Source organism: Pimephales promelas, chromosome 8, assembly GCF_988280905.1.
Source record: "Pimephales promelas chromosome 8, fPimPro1.hap1.1, whole genome shotgun sequence".
NCBI classification, from domain to species: Eukaryota; Metazoa; Chordata; class Actinopteri; order Cypriniformes; family Leuciscidae; genus Pimephales; species Pimephales promelas.
Window position 1 is genome coordinate 7,680,204 of NC_142776.1, and position 18,730 is coordinate 7,698,933.

Sequence of the window (18,730 nt, forward strand, 5' to 3'; positions counted from 1 at the left end):
AGAGAGAGAAAGACTTACGGTCAGCTTCTTTCTGATGACCTCTAACTTTTCTGCAGCCTCAGCCAAGTCAGCGTTGGCCTGAGACAGACACATCCTCTTCACCTCCACCTCACACAACACCTTATTAAACCCAAACACATTTAAACACACAGACACAATACCAGCACATTAGAACTGGAGATTGAACTGGAGATGGATGATTCTTAGGCTAAACAGAATTATTGGCAGACATTGAAGATACAATAATAAAATCAGTTGACTACATACTCTACTGTTCAAAAGTTTTGGGCAAATATGGGTTTTTAAAAGAAGTCTTTACCAAGGCTACATTTCTTTGATCAAAAATACAGTAGAAACAGTAATATTATTACAATTCAAAATAACTGTTTTCTATTTTAAAAAATGTTTTTATTCTTGTGATGTAAGGCTGAATTACTCCAGTCTTCGGTCACATGATCCTTAATGCTGATGTCGTGCTCAAGAAACATTTCTTATTATCATCAATGTTGAAACTTTTGAATAGTTATGCATATACTTATACAGATTCTATTTAAACCGGGTTACGTTGGAATGTTTGTGTCCAGTATTATGTTGTATTATTGATCTGAACAGATTAGCAAGTGTTTACTCACATACGTCTGGACAGAACAGCATGGAGGAGGGAAGCAAAAAAAACACACAGTAAACAATACAATCACAAAAAAAATCAATGAGAATCCCACACAAGACATTCATGCATTCAGTTGATCTAAAGTTCTACATATAGCAGCACTCTCGGTCTTAGTTTGTGCAAGTGTTTACATAGACACATTCATTTTATAATCTGGCATTTTTGAACTTGATGTAAATAGTTACTACTTTAAAGGGATACTCCACTTTTTTTGGAAATAGGTTCATTTTACAACTCCCACAGAGTTAAACAGTTAGGTTTTACCGTTTTCGAATCCATTCAGACGATTTTCTGATATTTAAAAAAATATCAGTCACCAGACAGTTTCTGGTCTCATTGACTTCCATAGTATATTTTTTTCCTACTATGGGAATCAATGAGACCAGAAACCATCTGGTTACTGATATTTTTCTAAATATCAGAAAATCGGCTGAATGGATTCGAAAACGGGAAAACCCAACTGTTTAACTCTGGGGGAGTTGTAAAATGAGCCTATTTCCAAAAAAAGTGGAGTATCCCTTTAATAGTTCAATATACATATGCTAGACAGTGTAAGTGAGCAGAACCTCGTGGAAGCGGATGATGTTAATGACCCAGGCACAGAGACCGGCCGCGGCAGACGATTTCAGACGGACAAACTCCGGATTAAACTCAGGATCACTCAGATACTCGTCTTTGATGACACGCACTGTGGCTTCAGGGATGTGCTCTTTATCGAAATTAACCAGCGCCTGTAAGAAGTCATCCACCTAAACACACGCCAAAAGAAAAAAATAAATCTACCCAATTTACCTCTTCGCATAACCAGTCTACAGTAGTTTCACTGCCAAATTATTCATACATCTCGACAATCAATATGTCATTTGAAAACTTCAATACTCAAGATTCGCTAACATTTTTTGTTCTCACATTTTGGTAATTTACGCACATTTCAGCCTTTTGCCAGGTTTCAAGAAGACAGCTTAAGTTAAATGTCAGAAACATTTGCAAATTGCCCATGAGAATAAATCTTAAATGTCAACTCTACACACACTCACTTTACTCATGACAACTTTAGATGCTTTCCAGCTGCGATCCTTAGGGATTCGGCCGCCAGGAGCCAGGAGCACCAGAACAGCTGCAGACACATTCGATACGATGGCGGGAGGATTCGGAAACGTCCGCAACTCTGTTAGATTCAGCTGTATAGACACACACATACACGTACGATTACTCTGGACAAAACTAATCAAGTCTGCTCATCAAAATAATCCATTTGGATATGTGTGTGAAGACATGCATACACTACACACACAAATACACACCCTGTTGAGTGTGTTGAGTGCTGCATTAGCTGCCTGTAAAGCCGGTTCTGCTTTCCACAAATCTGCTTCAGTCTCCTGCTGCTGTTTGGTCACTTCTGCTTGAATTGCTTCTACCTGATACCCATCAATAGCAATTATTAATATAAACAAACAAGGATGGGGAATCATTCATGTGATATTCTAATATGGTGATGCATGATGTGTGATTTTGTGCATTAGGGTGGGAATATCTTTATGTGCGTGTCTCACTTTTTGCTCCTCTGCATCTGCTACGCTCCTCTCCTGACTAAGTTTTTCACTCTGTTGGCCAATTTTAGCGATGAGAGCTTCAGTATCAGTATTTCTTAGCTGCAACTCCACTTCCTGTGTGGCCAGTTTAGCCTTCAGATCCTCCACCTGAAAGAGAGGTCCAGAAAATGTCAAATTAAAGCTCTAGGACTGAGAATATGGTGTGATAATTAGATTTATTTAAATTTTATTTTAGTTTTTGCAGCTCATTCAGCTTCAAAAATGAAGGAATAGTTCATCATGTCATTATTTACTCCATCAACTGTCTGGTTACCGACATTCTTCAAAATATCTTCTTTTGTATTCAGCAGACAAAAGAAATTCATACAGGTTTGAAACAACTAGAGGGTGAGTAGATGATGACAATTTTCATTTTAAGTGGACTATTCCTTTAAGCCAAAAGAACATAGAAATCCTTTCACAGGATGAGGTGGTCACATTTTCTATACAATTTGATAGATTTTGGTGAAACCCTGTGTGTGTAGTTTTTAAATGCAAGTTTGACCTGTGATGCAGTGTTCAGTAGTTTCTGCAAGCCGTTCTCCAGACGTTCCATCTTCTGTCTCAATTCTCTTCTTTTTGTCCCCAGCAGGTTGCCGTAAAGTTTCATGAACTCCAGGAAGCTTTTGGGTGTGGTGTAGTTGAAACGTTTTTCATTCTGCTGATACTTTACACTGACTTCATTCACACTAGTGTGTGCGAACGAGATAAATTCACTGATGGACACTCGCACCTCTGGCTACAGAAAAGAAGAGCACGTCTTGGTAAATGCATTTAGACTACCGTCGTAAAGTTTGGATAGGTATGCTTGTTCAATGTTTTAATGTTTCACTAAAAAAGTTATATTTTGAAATATTATTACAATTTAAAATAATCATTTTCTATTTTAATATACTTTTAAATGCTTTTTCAGCATCATTACTTCATCATTCTAACATGCTGATTTGCTGCTAAAGAAACATTTCTTAATTTTATAGTGTAAAATAACAGCATTTATATAAACAAATCTTTTGTGATGTTGTGAAAGACATTATAAATGTTTTTACTGTCACTTTTGAACAATTTAATACATCCTTGCTGAATAAAAGTATAAATGTTGTTTTTTTTTTATCGTACTGGCCCTAAACAACAGTACATTAAGACGCATCTTTTAAGTATATTCTTCCTTTAAATCAAAGGTGAAATCATTTTTTTTTTTTTTACAAATTAGGATGCAGCTATGATTTTATCTATTTTATACTATATCACCCTCGCTGTCCCTAGATTTTTACCTCCAGGCCAGAGATATTTTCTATAAAAGTGCTGCTGACGGACTGCAGTGCATGCTGGGGCCAAGGATGGAACCAGTCAATGGCGGTACAGTTCACAAGAGCCGGAAATTTCCGTGCACGTGTACGAAGAGTGAAGCCAACCGGAGAGAAACACAACACCACCTACAGAGCAGATTAGAAAGAGCATGACATCAGAATGATATTCACATATTCATACATAATATATACTAAATAAGAAAACCAACCTTGAGCTGTCTGCGTATACGATCAATGAAGAAGTTCCAGCAGTTTTCACGTGTGTCCAGCAAACCAAGCGCCCTCAACTCCACGCGAATAGAGGTGACGATCATATCGACCTCTTCCTCACTGAAGAGATCAGGTATATCCCCTACACACACACATATACATAAACACAAACAAACTGAGAGCTACTGTCAGGATTGAAAGTGTGAGAGTTTGAAATGCGAACCTGATGCTAGCATGTCGTTGATCAGGACCAGGAATCTTTCATCGGGAATCTGGGCATCTGTGTGCAGGAAGACTGTGCCGATGTTCTTCACTCCCACCTTTATGTACAGTGCAGCAATATCGCTCTACACAGACAGAAAAAAGGGAAAACTTTTTTACAATATTTCATATTAAGCATCTAACAAAGAGAGATGCAGCGTGTGTGGGGGTGTGTTACCCTCAGGTCACTGATGCCATAACCCTTTCTCAGTGTGATCTGAAATACTTCCAAGACGCTAAGAAAAGCAGCCAACCGACAGAGACTCTGCTTCCCACTACCACCTACTCCAATCAGCAAGGCATTACCCATAGGAGACTCAAGAATACGACTTATCCTACAACTGCACACAAACACACACAGATTAACCATGCAGATTAGAGCTGGGTGATAGTATAGTTTATATTTTACAATGCCGTTAGGATATGATATATAGTATATATCACCCCACTCAAGTATACTATATGAATACAGATAAAGTTGGACATACTTATATCCAACTTTACATAAAGAGCTCCAGTTGTTTGTTGTTTTTGCAAGAAAATAAAAGCCAAGCAGTTTTACAAGTATATTTTGTTAAATAAGTAAATTTTGGATATAATACAGACAGTATATATCCAACTTTACCTAAAGAGCTGTGCGATCATACTTTACATTTTGCAACGACATAAACAATCTCACAGCCAAGATTTGCTATAGAGTATATTTTACTATACATGAGTTAATGTATTTATGCCGGTAAAGTAGGACGTACTATATATCTAACTTTTAATAAAACTTCAGGAAATGTCAACTTTTTTTGATTGTCAACTTCAGAAAGTCAAACTAAATATTATATGAGCTGTTTTATGTTTTTGATTATGTTTAAAATTCTGTTAAATACAGTTTAAAACCTGAAGGATTTTGTTATTTTCTAGCAGGCTCACATGTGTTGCATGGCTTCCTCAAACAGCACTAGGTTCATGTCAGAGTGCAGCTCATTGTAGTGCTCAAGAGCGTCCATCAGGCTCTTCTGAAGCTTCTCCAGGTCTGTCACCTGTGCATAGCGTGGCTCACCCATACCATGAGCGAAATGACAGTAGATCAATGGCTGGTTGATAAATATAGACTCATCTATACCCTACAGAAGGAGAGAGGAAAAGGTTTTACTTGATAATTAGTCAGTTGACAGGCAGGTGACGACCCCACCAGAGATTTGAGAAGTTCTGCTCACCTCAAAGTATCTTTTGCCTGTGTCTAGCAGAATCTTGTTGAACAGCTCAACGTCTTTCTCCTCCATCAGTTTGTCTGAATACACACGAGAAGACTCGTGCAGCCATAGGTGCACCAGGTCTATAGGGTACCGCACATGCTCTGGCAGAGCGAAGAGTATTCCCTACACACATAGACAAAATATTTAAACACAGAAAAAGCATGTCAATACTAATACTAAACACAAGTAGGCCACTTTATACATGAAGAGTTCAGATGCAAAAGCCTCTAAATGCCATTTGAAATTTTCTTCTTTAATGATGATTTTTATCAAACTTGCGTATTTAAGTTCAGTAATTTCACTTAAATAACAATTAATAGGTAATTATCATTGCCATTTAAGTGAAATCACTGAACTTAAATATACAAGCTTGATAAAAAATGATCATTCTAGAAGAAAATTTCAAATGGCACTTAGAGGCTTTTGCATCTGAACTCTTCACATACATACATACATACATACATACATACATACATACATACATACATACATACATACATACATACATACATACATACATACATACATATATACATACATGTACATGGTAACTGCACAGACACATGCTTCTGTTCCATTGACACACACCTGGAAGATGTTAGATATGTCTCTGAGGTTGAAAATGTAGTGAAACCGAATGGCTGTGGGCAGGAAGTTCTGGCTCATTTTCTGATGGAGGCAAATGGCAGCCTGGACCAGTGTATTGGCCAAGCGACTAACACCAAAACTGTAGCCACCCTGCTGGAAATGACCACTCAAAATACTGCTGTATATAGTTGCCAGAGCCTCCGCACTGGGGAAATGTACAGCAAACACTGAAAAATGCCTCTGCCAGGGGGAAGAAAAAGATAGAAAGAAATGTGAAACGTGCGTATTTGGAGTCCAAATACAAATTTTGGGCAGGACTTTTCTTTGTTTGGCAAACACTAATACAATTGTAAGGCAGGCTGAGTTGTTTTTTAAGGCTACCTAGATACTTTTCTGTATTGTGCCACTGTTAAACATCAAATCTTCCTTTACCAAGTTACCATGGGGTGCTTCAGGGTTTAGTACTTGGCCCTCTCCTTTTTTTTTGATATACACACCATTACTGGGGCCTACCATCTGTATTTTTTTTAACCACAGCTACGCTAAAAAGGCTCATCAATAATAATCCCAAAACAGGTCAGCCAGGAACCAGGAAGTACTGTTTGATGACCAGTTGAACTTAATGGAACACACAACACAATCAGACCCATCCTACAAATTATCCAGCCTAGTATCCAGTGTAGACATGAAAAGAGCCTGGACATGTATTGGTTGTTATAATTACGAATAGTCAAGGGTGAAATATTGCTATGGTTACGTTCAGACGAGGGCTGGATATGCATTGGTTGCTATGGTTACCTGTAGCCGAGGGTTAACTGAGAAGCTTCCTGCTGTTGGGTTCATGCAGGTGATGTACTGACAGTTATGGATCTCCTTGAGGACTTGTCTCTGACGGTCATACCTACAAATAGAAACATTAATTGAATCTAAGAGCACATTTAAAAAATGTTTCATCTACATGCTTTAATGCTCGTGTTCTCATACCAGTGGGAGTAGTCCAGGTGCTGTCTGATAAGCGTATGAGGCTGAACAGTGCCATATGCATCTACCTCAGGCATGTTCAGGTCATCGACAAAGTAGATGAGCTTCTTAGTCCCATAAGGAGCAAAGTTTCGCCCTGCCTTCTTCTCCAGATGTTTCTCCAGTACGCCTACAGTTAAACAACCAGAATGGAAATATTGCCTGTAATTTGTCCGATGATCTCCTCCTACGCACTACGTGTCTTTGTGTTTATGAGAGAATATGGTGTGTGCGTACACGACTTTCATCATCTTACTCACGCTGTAACATGGCTGAGGTTGTGTAGTAATTGAAAGGTACTTTGGCCACCATGAATTCCTCTTTGAGTTTAGAAATATTATCCCAGACCAGGATAGTTTTCCCTACACCAGCATTTCCTACCAACATCACTGGCTTTCCCTTCTGCATAAGTAACTCGATGAAGTATGTCAAGCAGATCGTCTCAGCCGATTGCACCAATACTGTCTGTACACATGGACAAAATTTTAAAAGGTGAATCTTTGCAGCTCTATAGGTTTATGTTAAGAATATTTAATCTCATTATCAGTCTGCATAGCATAGCATAGCATAAATGACATGAGATACTCAGGAAGTAACACCAAACAATAACTAACTATAATGATAACCATGAACATAAAGTTTAAAAAATGATGTTAAATCTTAAAAAAAGAAAGAAAGTGGGGTCCACACCATAACTATAACGATAAGGGAAAAATATCATTGGAACCACATCAAAAAATGATAGCTAATCAAAATCCTTCCAACTTCCAACACAGAACATAACTAAAGTGTGAGAACAGAATAAATCAAAATTATCCAATGTTATGGACGCTAACATAGATATTAATACAGTTATCATTATACACAGAGCTTGACATTAACACCCATCAAATGAGGGTGGATTTCAGAAGTGGTGTAACACGGTCACTCATACTTGCTACTTTGGCAGGTTAAATTTTAAACATAGTTTATACATTTTTCAATTGTAGACTTGTAAAAAAGCATCTGAAATAAACTAAGTGCAATGTTGCGCTGTCAAGAAATTTTTTTTTTTTATATATATATATACATATTGTTCCAGAATCTGATTCATATCTGAAAAGCTTTCAATACTCATTTCCGCAGAAAAGATACACAATACCAGCTGCGCTTTCTCATTCTCTCACCTCTCTAACAGCAAATTGATACACACATATACCTCACCGGATAAAAATTGTTAATGATACAGGGCTTGTGTAATTGCACTTATTATGCATAATTTTACCCATTCCCGCAGATTTTGTGCTCACACCCGAAGTGCGCGCACATAAAGCCGCCTCTCAGTACTAAACTGAGTTCTTGTTCACTGCTTATTGTGCTTAAACAGTCAAATACACACAAAAATATCATGTCAAACTCAAAATACCAGTCTTGGCAAGTATTCACAACACGTAAACACAGTTATGTAAGTGAACATAAACAGTTGAGAAAGAAAACATGTGTAACAACAGTATGACGGATCTGTTTCACAAAATGACAGCAGCCTAACATACCTGGTGCCAAAATATCTATATGGCAGTTTTTCCCCATGGTCTCGATTTTAAAATTGTGGCCAGTGAAAATGCTGAGTGGCTAGTAACTTTAGAAAACCACTAGCCACAGTGGCTTGTGAGCAAAATGTCAAGCCTTATACATGCCTTAAAGGAATCGTTCACTTAAAAATTCATAGCAATTCAGAATTTTGGTTGAACTGTCCTTTTAAGACTCTGAAGGAAATTAAACTGTGATAAACTGTTTTATGAAAACAAAGTATAAGACAGACCATATTTTCTGTATTTTGTGTTTTGTTCACGACTGACCTGCAAAGGGATGTCGGGTTCCAGCTCAAAGGGAGGCGTGCGTTCACTCCACGGAGTGAACCGTTTGGTGTTGGGGTCGATGTAGTAATCAAACACTGATCCCTGAGAGGGAAACTTCACAGCTCTCATCTCCTTACACCACCAACGACTGAACTCTGAACGATAGTCTATCAGCTGACAAGAGACAAAGCAAAACAACAGAGATGGAGCATCACAAATATAGCTTATCACAAAGTAAAGATCACATTGGATATGTGGCTTATAGCGAACAGTGGTCATGAATTTGCAGACTAACATGGTCCTGGAATAGAGCCCCTCCAAAGGCCCACACACATGCAAACACAAAGTAGAGCTCATAGAGCTCACGGGGAGAGTCCGGAGGGGTGTTTTCATCAGTCAGCAAGCAGTCCAGCAGACAGCACAGGGTCTGATACATACAGACAATAGACACACATTAAAGTAACAGAAAGGTTTGGCTGTACATATTTATACTGTATGTAGCCTGTATGTTTTGGACAGTGTGTCTCTTACCTGTACCATACTCATCTCAGGTATAGGTGTGATCGTCTTCAGGTTGCATCTGACCTGCTCCAGACAGTAGGGTACATACTTATCAAACAATATAGTGAGATTTGCTCGCTCCGACTGGGCCTGACGGGTGTCTATCCAGCTTGTCACAAACCTGTTAATTAAAATGCGGGGTCTCAAACACAAACTGCAGTATTTGATGCAAAACCACTCAAAAGACCCCAGGGTCAGTATGGTTGTTCTCTGATACAGAATATTTTGAAGAAAAACATTTATTTCATAATGTGAGATGAAATAAATAAATTTAATTTTTTTTTTTTACAGCCATCTTTGATCCTATTTACCAAGGGGGCAAATAATTCTGACCAGCACGGTATATATAATAATTGGCTGCATCACTGTCTCCTCTCCACCAGTAAGCTGGTGTGTGGTGGGCATTCTGGTGCAATATGGCTGCTGTCGCATCATGCAGGTGGATGCTGCACATCGGTGGTGGTTTGAGTGGCGAGAAAAGCGCTATATAAATGTAATGAATTATTATTATTAATATGGTCACTCACGAACTCCAGCCCAGATCCTGAGGGTTCACGTAAAGAATTCCAGCCCTAGATACTGTAGCCGGTGTTGCAGCCTTCAGGTGGCTGATCTCAAACAGCAAACGCATGGAGGGGGTCAGTGATATCCGCTCATTGCTGGCCAACGTAAGCACCTAATATATACACATCACATACACACATAAATAAATATAACAATCACACAGTACGCACATTTATGGCAATATTAAGTCATGACGAACAACCTTATTATCATCCATGACAGTATTCAGTGATTCAATCCACATGGGGTCGATGTCTCCATCTAGAACAATCCACTTCGGTCCATCATGTGATATGGCAGAGAGTTCTCTCATAGTGGAAGAAAACAGACCTGAAACCCAAGGATCTGTGATCACACAAACACACCTTCTCGCATATTTTTATACACGCACAAAATGGCCACAAAAAGCTTCTGAACACTTCTTGTTACTGCATTAGATACCAAAATATGGTTTTCTATTTTAATGTTTTAATATATTTATAAATGTAATTTATTTCTGTGTCACAAGATCCTTCAGAAATCTTTCAAATATGCTGATTTGGTGCTCAAGAAATATTTCATATTATTATTGATGATGAAAACAGTTTTACATATTTTTACATTTATGTGATACATTTTTCCAGGTTTCTTTGATGAATAGAAAGTCCAAAAGAACTCCAACAAAAGCAAAGCATTTACTTTAAATAAAAATCTTTTGTAACATTATAAATGTCTTTACTGTCACTTTTGGTCAATTTAATGCATCCTTGCTGAATAAAAGTATTTATTTCTTCTAGCCCTCAATCGGGTCATCAGGTCTATACGACCCCAAATGACTTTTATTTAATTAAAAAAAAAAGGTTCCCTTCATCTCAGTGGAATAAGATTTTGTGACTTTTCATACATTATCTATCTATACACACACACAAACTGGGCTTGATTCAGTTGTTCTGAAGGTATGTAAAAAAAAAAAAATTACATTCTGGTCTTTGGGGTCAATATATGACCCCACATTGAAATGAATGGGAAATGTGAAAAAAACTAAATATGTTTTTTTCATGTGTCAAAAATAAATAAATAATTCAAATCCGGCATAAATTTGAAAATGTTTACACAGAAATGAAGGCCTAGTACAAGAGCATAAATGCAATATATCATAAAAAAAATGATATTCATATGCAAGCTAATGGTGTAGTTGAGGTATTGTGTGGTATATGGATAGAAAAGTACTTTATATCTCCGAAAACACAGCATTAATGAATAGATGAGAAGTAAACAAAAAAATGATATATTTTTTGTATGATTAAAAATGTATTTTTTTGTACAATTACTCAATCAATTGTTGGGGTCGTATAGACCCCGAAGCCCAGAGTGTAAACAGGAAACGAAGACCATTTGAAGGTTAAAATGAAAAAATCTTACGGACCCCAAAACCAGTAGCATTTAATATAAACCATTATATAAAATCTTTAGATTTGAATTAAAATCATATTTTGCCCTTTTATGAATCAAAGGTCCCAACCATCAGATATTTATGGGATATATGGTTCCTCATTGCAATAGACAAACGCAAAACAATCAAAAGTTTAGAGAAACAGACGCATAACACATACACACCACAGCTGACAGCTGTCAACAGAGATGAACTTCAAACGATGGAATTAAACCACACTCCCATAAACACACCCACCATCTTTCCACTCCCGTGTAGCTGGGTGCAGAAAGCCAAACAGCTCATCGGTGGTGACAGCTTTAGGGTTGATGTCGGTCCAGATGGGCTTCAGTTTCATGTTAGAATAGGTCTTATGCAGTGTCTTCAGAATCTGACCCGTAAACAACCACATAATTCAACCATATATACACCGGTTAGTTCACTGAAACAGCAACATGATCCACTTAATACAATGGAGCTGGCTAGTATAGGCTCTCTATACACAAATACATAGAGAAGGTCATCTCAGAGGTCATCACAACCTCAGAAACATAGGTCTCTTTATTTCTTCATTGGACTGACCTGACTTTTTCCTGTTCCAGGTCCACCTACTACAAACACGGAGTGTCTCACCGCCAACAGCTCCTCCAGCTGGGTCACCTGAAAGCAGAAGGCGTGATAAAGAAACAGACGGGGAGAAGATGTGCAACTAATGGGGATCTACTGTATGTGCAAAACCATGAAAACATTTGAAGATTTCTCATATACGACAGATGGACCTTGAGTATGAAGTTCTCCTCTGGCTGCAGGTGGAGTTCAGCAACTGATGGACGTACGTTCTGCTCAAGCTCATTGTCCCTCTTGCGTGGGATATCCAGAAGAGGAAAGAGATCACTTATAAGTCCCAAAAATATTGGCACATCACTCGTCACAACCTTGGGCAGGTTAAAGTCTCGCAGAGCACGCATCAGCACCTGAAAAACACACATACACCACATTACTGAATATGTTTTAAATATAAAGCAACAATGAGAAATTCATCACTTCTAAATTCCCATGAGCACCTGCTCTTCAGGGCGGCTCCTCTCCTCCCTCTTCAGTGACCCAGCAACAACCAAGACTGACTTTATGGCCCTCAATCCCCAGTCATAATGATCCTACAAAAAAGAATGATCTTGTTTTAGGATTAAAAAAATGCATTAAGTGTGTTTATGTATCAATGTGTGTGTACCTGTTTGGAGAGCAGCTCTTTGCAGAGTGTATAGAGGCTGATGAACTTGCGTGCGAGCAGACGTGCTTCTATAAAACCTTCAGCCACCAACATGATCTCACAGATTAACTCATAATCAGGAATCACCATCGCACATGGCCTGACAAACAGAGATATGAGTTATAACAGTAGATATAAGAATGTTCAGTGGACACCATGTCTATTTTTCCCATATAAACATCTAAAAATCCATATCTATTAAATCTCAATGTGAATGTGGTACTGGTATACTTTGCTAAAAAATGCATTTTGTTACTTTGGTCTGCATCGCAGGCTCCATCCTTCAAAATGTGGATATTACAAATCGCTGCATGGTTACCACTTGAAAAGCTCACTTACGATAAACATAAAAAATCGGACAGATTTTGGTCCATATGGTCCTCCCTTTGGGATTATATAAAGGAACTCCCTTAACTTCCAATCTAAGGGATGCTAAGTCAATGTGACCTTGTTTGTGTGTGGTAGTTTTTTCAATTATTACTGTCTTTTATGTTGTGTACACCTTGTAATACAAATAGAACTTTGTTGTGATTCTGTAAATGTAAATTTTCTATTGTGGGCAAACAATAAATAATAAAAACAATTTTTAAAAACCATCTAAAAATCCAATATTATTGTCCATTCAATAACATAACCAGAGCTTAAACCTGAAAAGGGCTTTAAGGTTTTCTGGTAGTTCAGTCCTCCCTGCATATCCAGGGTTCAGAGTGATGAAGATCCCAACTGTTTGCCTTAACTCGATCTCCTCACCCAGGAAGTGGAACCTAATACACAATGGAATTAAAAGGGTGAGAGATGGGATAGAATGGGATGGTTTGACATGATATGAGATAGAACGGAATGGAAAGGAAGGAATAGGATAGGATAGAAAAGTGTGAGTTATGAGTTATACTTGAGAGGATGGGGTGAGATGGAATGGGAGATTGTATGATGGAATAGGATAGAATGGATACAGAAAGTATAAAGAATGTGATGGAACAAGACACAATTGGATGATATGGAATAGTGTAAGAAGAAATTGGTCTGAAATTGTATGGAAAACAATAGAATAGGAAACAAGATGGTGAGGAAAAAGATGTGATGAACAGGACATGATAGGATTTGATGATACTGAATGGTGTGAAATGGGGTGAGATAGAGCTGACCTCTGTTTCTTGTTGCGAACTGCATCCTGAATGGTTTTCACCTGCACAGCAACCACAGACAGAACCTCCACAGAGATCCTGTTAAACTCATCAAAACAACCCCACACTCCCGTCTGGGCCAAACCTTTATAGATATTCCCTATGGACTGAAAGAAGAACCAATGCATAAAGTAAAGAGAGGTGTGCCAGTAGTGTTCCTGAGACCGATGTGTTGTGTTGTTGCCTGCACACCTTGTAGTCCATTTGCTCTGAGCAGTTGAACACATAGACCATAATGCCGAGCGATCGGCCAAGGTCTTTGGTGGTTTCTGTCTTGCCAGTTCCGGCAGGACCAGAGGTGGCGCCACTCATGGTGAGGTGCAGAGACTGAGTCAGAGTGATGTAACATCTGTGGGTATTAGTAAAATGACCAGCATAGTCAAATAACATCATAACAGGATCACAAATATGATAAGTAATTGTGTGTGACACTGACCGGTCAGTGAGTGGTGTTATGACCAGTCTGTTGGTATTCCCCAGATACTCGTACGAGAACTGAAACTGTGCGTCACATATGTTGATGTAACAGTGCTTCTGCTGCTCATCCCATCGGTGCCGTAACTGTGACAGCCACGCAAATGCCTGTCCACTGGTCACCTAGGACACATCAATTTCTTAAACCCTTATTTTTGGCAACAGAATGTAGATTCAATACAGGTTTGATTACCTTCTGAGATACGAGTTTAGCGACTACATCACGAGCGTGGACATCAATAGTGCAGATGGTCATGATCTTTTGTCGGTCTCCTGGGGTAAGGTCACCCAGTAGCATGTGTATCAGAGAGTGCAGCTGACCGATCTACAGTTACAAACAACAGTGATTTTCCCAGCTATCAACATAAAGTGAGATGAGTTTGTGCTTTTATGTTTGTATTTACCTGTTTTCGGTTGTAGTCTTTCAGGGCAGTCTCGAAACCTTCCTCCACTCTCTCAAAGGCAATGCCCACATCTATCGCCCACCAAATTTGACTGCCAGTCAGTGCGACCTAAGAACCAGACATATACAAATGGACACATCTGTTAAATAACTGCCTTCATGCAACATTGTTTTTCATTTACCCAACCTTTAACCTACTAATTGTAGAGTTAACGAAAGGTATCATGAGCATTGTTATGTTTAAAGTGGATGTCATACTTTTTAAAGCGAGCGGTTCATTCATAAATCTGCAAGATCTTACCTTCACACTGTGAAAATACAAACTTGAAGATAAAACACAAAAAGCGCAGTGCTAAAAAGTAATGGGGCTACAGCTACATAAGGTCTATTAAGTTACAAATTAATAGGATAGGAACCAGAATTTCAATTCTGGTTGTGATTTCTTCTAATGAATCTTTTTTTTACAATAATTAATACAATTCAATACTTAAAGGGATAGTTCACCAAAAAATACAAATTCTGTCATCGTTTACTCACTCTCAAATTGTTCCAAACCTGTATAAATGTCTTTGTTCTGCTGTACACAAAGGAAGATATTTGAAAGATTGTAACCAAGCAGATCTCAGGCCCCATTGACTAGCATAGTATTTTTCTTTCTACTATGGAAGTCAATGGGCTTTATGCACAGCTGCACTACTTCCTGAACGTCAGCCAGCTCCTTGTTTCCTGTCTGCCATTATTGGCCAAATTTGATTAATTCAGGTGTGCTTGATTATTGTTGCCGTGACTACTGAGATCAGGCACACCTGAATTAATCAATTTGTCCAATAATGGCAAACAGGAAACAAGGAGCTGGCTTAAGTTCAGGAAGTAGTGCAGCTTTGCATAAATCCAATTGAGGCCCGAGATCTGCTTGGTTTTTGGAATTGGACTAAACTGATAATGCTGTAGATTTCATGTAGTAAAATAAAAATATAAGCCTCAATTCCGCCATTTTGAATTTTCCAAAAAAACTACTTTTTCAAATTTCTCATTGCCCATTGCTCAGCCCAGTGCCACCTTGTTGTTAAAAGTTATAATGAAAATACCAAAAATTCCTTTGAATAAATTAGCCTATTGTAATGAAAATGGTCTTGATAGATTCATGCGACAACATGAATACCAATTTTGCCATAGTCAGCCAAACTTCTTGTCCGCCATTTTGATTTTCTTTAAAACCTACTTTTTCAAACTCCTCCTAGTTTGTCCAATTTTACATTTACATTACATTTACATTTACATTACATTTAGCTAATGCTTTTATCCAAAGCGACTTACAATTGCTATATATGTCAGAGGTCGCACGCCTCTGGAGCAACTAGGGGTTAAGTGTCTTGCTCAGGGACACATTGGTGTCTCACAGTAGATTCGAACCCAGGTCTCTCACACCAAAGGCATGTGTCTTATCCACTGCGCCATCACCACCCCAATTTTCACCAATATTAAATGGCATTATCTTCAGACTGTTGATTTCATGTCAATAAACAAAACAATTTTCACAATTTTCTGCAGCAAACAAATTCCGGCGTGATGCCAAAATGACTTTGAGAGGCGGTATCTCTGCAATGCTTTCGCATGTGTCATTGTCACCTCACTCTGACCACACATCAATTTGGTCACAGCGCCACCTATTGGTCAAAAGTGATAAACAATCACATTTAATGTTTTAATGAGTTGTTCAAAACTGAGTCAAAATTGCTTAAGTTTATCTCAAAGCATTAAAGTCTGTGAAATCCCTAACTAAAATGGAACTAAACACTCACTAACATACCTGTGCCGGGTAGTCAAACAGCCACTGATCACGTGGCTTGTCTTCATATGCTGCCACAGCTTCAGAGATCTCCTGGCGAACAGTTGAGCGCATGGCCTTCTCTAGAGTACTCAGCCAACACTCGGCCTGTTACATGATAGACAGACTAAATATTTTTCAACTACAGCATCTAAAGATGGAGTGTTGTGTATGTGTCATTGTGTCTCACCTGTCCTTCACATACACAGGGTTGTGAGAAGGGCACATATTCTCCCTCTCTACTGTACATTCCCAAGGCAACAGTTGTTTTGGGATCAGTGGCTCCATCATCATCCTCTTTGAAGCGGAGGTCAGCTAGATTGTCAAAAAGCTTCAGCAGGTGTCGTGTCACCTGTGCATTATACACACAAAAATGCATTACAACACACATACTTTTGCAGATAAACACAGAGTGGACTTTTTGCCTTTAATTTGTTAGTATAGCAGCAACCTGTCTAGGCTGAGTTCCCTTAGAAACTATTTCCAGCAAGTCACTAGCAGAGACAAAGTAAAAGCGTGGAAATGTCAAACGCTTTGTCTCCAAATACTCAGCCAGAGCCTTCTCGCACACAGACAATCTGCAATACACAGACATACACAAATAAATTCATGTTTTAATATAATCTATTATGGTGCAGTATTGAAAGGCGTTCGCACAGACAGTGATTTGAGAAAGCGTCCAAAAGTTACCTTTGCTGTAGAGTCTCAAGTTGCTCCAAGAAGCCTGGCTGGTTAGTGACTTTTATCACATTATTGGTCTCCACAACAGTGATCATTAAACCCTGAAACAAGGTTTTGTGTTAATACATTTCTGATCTTGCTGGCAACTCATGCATACTCTTTACTATGGCAAGCCGTTTTAACTTTTATTCATTTCCAGCATATGAATCCTTGATATCAACAATTACATTTTCACTAGTTAAAATGATAATTCTTGATATCAGGAATAATATTTCTACTAGTAACACTGGTGATTTTTGATATCAGGAATTACATTTTCACTAGTAACAATGCTAATTCTTGATATCAACATTTACATTTTCACTAGTTAAAATTATAATTCTTGACATCAACAATTAAATTGCAGCTAGTAAAAAAAAAATAATCCTTGATATCTGTAATTGTATTTTCACTAGTGAAATGTCACCATAGGCTGCCATTTAAAATCAATTGTTGATATCAAGAATTGATTTCTTACTTGTTGAATTTCCAATTTCAAAAATTAAACTGTTGATTTCAAAAATGTAATTATAGATATCAACAATCGAATTGCTGATATCAACAATTCATATCTTGGAAATAAATGAAAGATAAAACGTCACAATACCTGGAAGTCCTGGTGGATGCCCTGAAACCGCTCTGCGTCATGGGCCAGCTGGTTCCGGATGTCCTCAGAGTTGGTGAAAATACTTTGGAGGTGAGCCCATGTGCGCTGAACCGCCAACCACGTACCAATGACCAGATCAGCCACCACCAGCTTCCGCTGCCAGCCGCTCACCTCGACTATGAAATACTCCACATACTTACTCATGAGAATATTCTGCAACTGAACCTGAGTATCACACATATACAAAACGAATTGAACTGAATTGACCTGATCTAATCTAATATGAATGGATCATATCCACACCAAACTGAACTAAACTGGTGTGGTTCTGAACAGTTCAGTTCTGATCAAACTGAACTGATTTGGATTTGGACCGATTTGGACTGATCAGAACTAAACTGATCTAAACATATCAGATCAGCGCAGATTGGTTCGATTATGAGCTGATCTGATCATAACCAAACGAAATGTATCTGATCTAAATGGAATTTGAAATGAACCAACTGAACTGAACTTAACTTAACTGAATCAATCAATTCAGATCAAAATAAAACTAAACTGATCAGATTTGAACTGAACTAAAAGATCAGATCAAAATAGAACCAAACTGGGGCCAAATGCATAAACATAGCCATTATGTTTAGACAATGTCTTAAGAACCAGTTTGACCAACTAGGAGTTGGTTAGGGGTAATCAGTCTTGCTGTTCGGTATCAAATTAGACCAATGTACGTTTTTATGCAACTAACTTAAAAAAGTTATGAACAGTTTTGAAGAAAAAAACTGGATAATTTGTAAGACTAGTCTTAGCAGTTTATGCAACTCGCCACTGATCTGATCAGAATTGAGACTGATCAACTGTACACTGCTTTTGATCTGATTAGAACAATTTAGTTTGGTTATGATCAAACTAAACTAAACAAAGTGAAGTGAATGTAGATTTAAGCTGAACTGAATGAACCCAGTTGACTGA

The 18,730-nt window shown here is 38.2% G+C and overlaps 1 protein-coding gene across 1 annotated transcript in view; it reads right to left on the reverse strand.

Annotated features, from left to right (window-relative positions):
* The window catches only part of dnah9l (dynein, axonemal, heavy polypeptide 9 like), a 116,081-nt gene that overhangs the window by 76,345 nt on the left and 21,006 nt on the right, over positions 1 to 18,730 (reverse strand). Inside the window, exons 28-64 of the mRNA XM_089133831.1 lie at positions 17,759 to 17,983; positions 17,122 to 17,213; positions 16,883 to 17,009; positions 16,622 to 16,783; positions 16,414 to 16,539; positions 14,605 to 14,712; positions 14,394 to 14,525; positions 14,163 to 14,323; positions 13,919 to 14,075; positions 13,688 to 13,833; positions 13,190 to 13,306; positions 12,504 to 12,642; positions 12,337 to 12,429; positions 12,052 to 12,246; positions 11,855 to 11,932; positions 11,531 to 11,663; positions 10,064 to 10,191; positions 9,825 to 9,973; positions 9,268 to 9,418; positions 9,032 to 9,163; positions 8,737 to 8,910; positions 7,159 to 7,363; positions 6,863 to 7,028; positions 6,677 to 6,779; positions 5,879 to 6,118; positions 5,252 to 5,413; positions 4,965 to 5,158; positions 4,219 to 4,381; positions 4,003 to 4,126; positions 3,779 to 3,921; positions 3,534 to 3,695; positions 2,768 to 3,001; positions 2,224 to 2,370; positions 1,975 to 2,088; positions 1,708 to 1,851; positions 1,237 to 1,419; positions 19 to 120 (exon numbers count right to left, since the gene is read on the reverse strand). Coding sequence (XP_088989957.1) covers positions 19 to 120; positions 1,237 to 1,419; positions 1,708 to 1,851; positions 1,975 to 2,088; positions 2,224 to 2,370; positions 2,768 to 3,001; positions 3,534 to 3,695; positions 3,779 to 3,921; positions 4,003 to 4,126; positions 4,219 to 4,381; positions 4,965 to 5,158; positions 5,252 to 5,413; positions 5,879 to 6,118; positions 6,677 to 6,779; positions 6,863 to 7,028; positions 7,159 to 7,363; positions 8,737 to 8,910; positions 9,032 to 9,163; positions 9,268 to 9,418; positions 9,825 to 9,973; positions 10,064 to 10,191; positions 11,531 to 11,663; positions 11,855 to 11,932; positions 12,052 to 12,246; positions 12,337 to 12,429; positions 12,504 to 12,642; positions 13,190 to 13,306; positions 13,688 to 13,833; positions 13,919 to 14,075; positions 14,163 to 14,323; positions 14,394 to 14,525; positions 14,605 to 14,712; positions 16,414 to 16,539; positions 16,622 to 16,783; positions 16,883 to 17,009; positions 17,122 to 17,213; positions 17,759 to 17,983 — 5,511 coding nt within the window. The remainder of the gene's footprint in view (positions 1 to 18; positions 121 to 1,236; positions 1,420 to 1,707; positions 1,852 to 1,974; positions 2,089 to 2,223; positions 2,371 to 2,767; positions 3,002 to 3,533; positions 3,696 to 3,778; positions 3,922 to 4,002; positions 4,127 to 4,218; positions 4,382 to 4,964; positions 5,159 to 5,251; positions 5,414 to 5,878; positions 6,119 to 6,676; positions 6,780 to 6,862; positions 7,029 to 7,158; positions 7,364 to 8,736; positions 8,911 to 9,031; positions 9,164 to 9,267; positions 9,419 to 9,824; positions 9,974 to 10,063; positions 10,192 to 11,530; positions 11,664 to 11,854; positions 11,933 to 12,051; positions 12,247 to 12,336; positions 12,430 to 12,503; positions 12,643 to 13,189; positions 13,307 to 13,687; positions 13,834 to 13,918; positions 14,076 to 14,162; positions 14,324 to 14,393; positions 14,526 to 14,604; positions 14,713 to 16,413; positions 16,540 to 16,621; positions 16,784 to 16,882; positions 17,010 to 17,121; positions 17,214 to 17,758; positions 17,984 to 18,730) is intronic.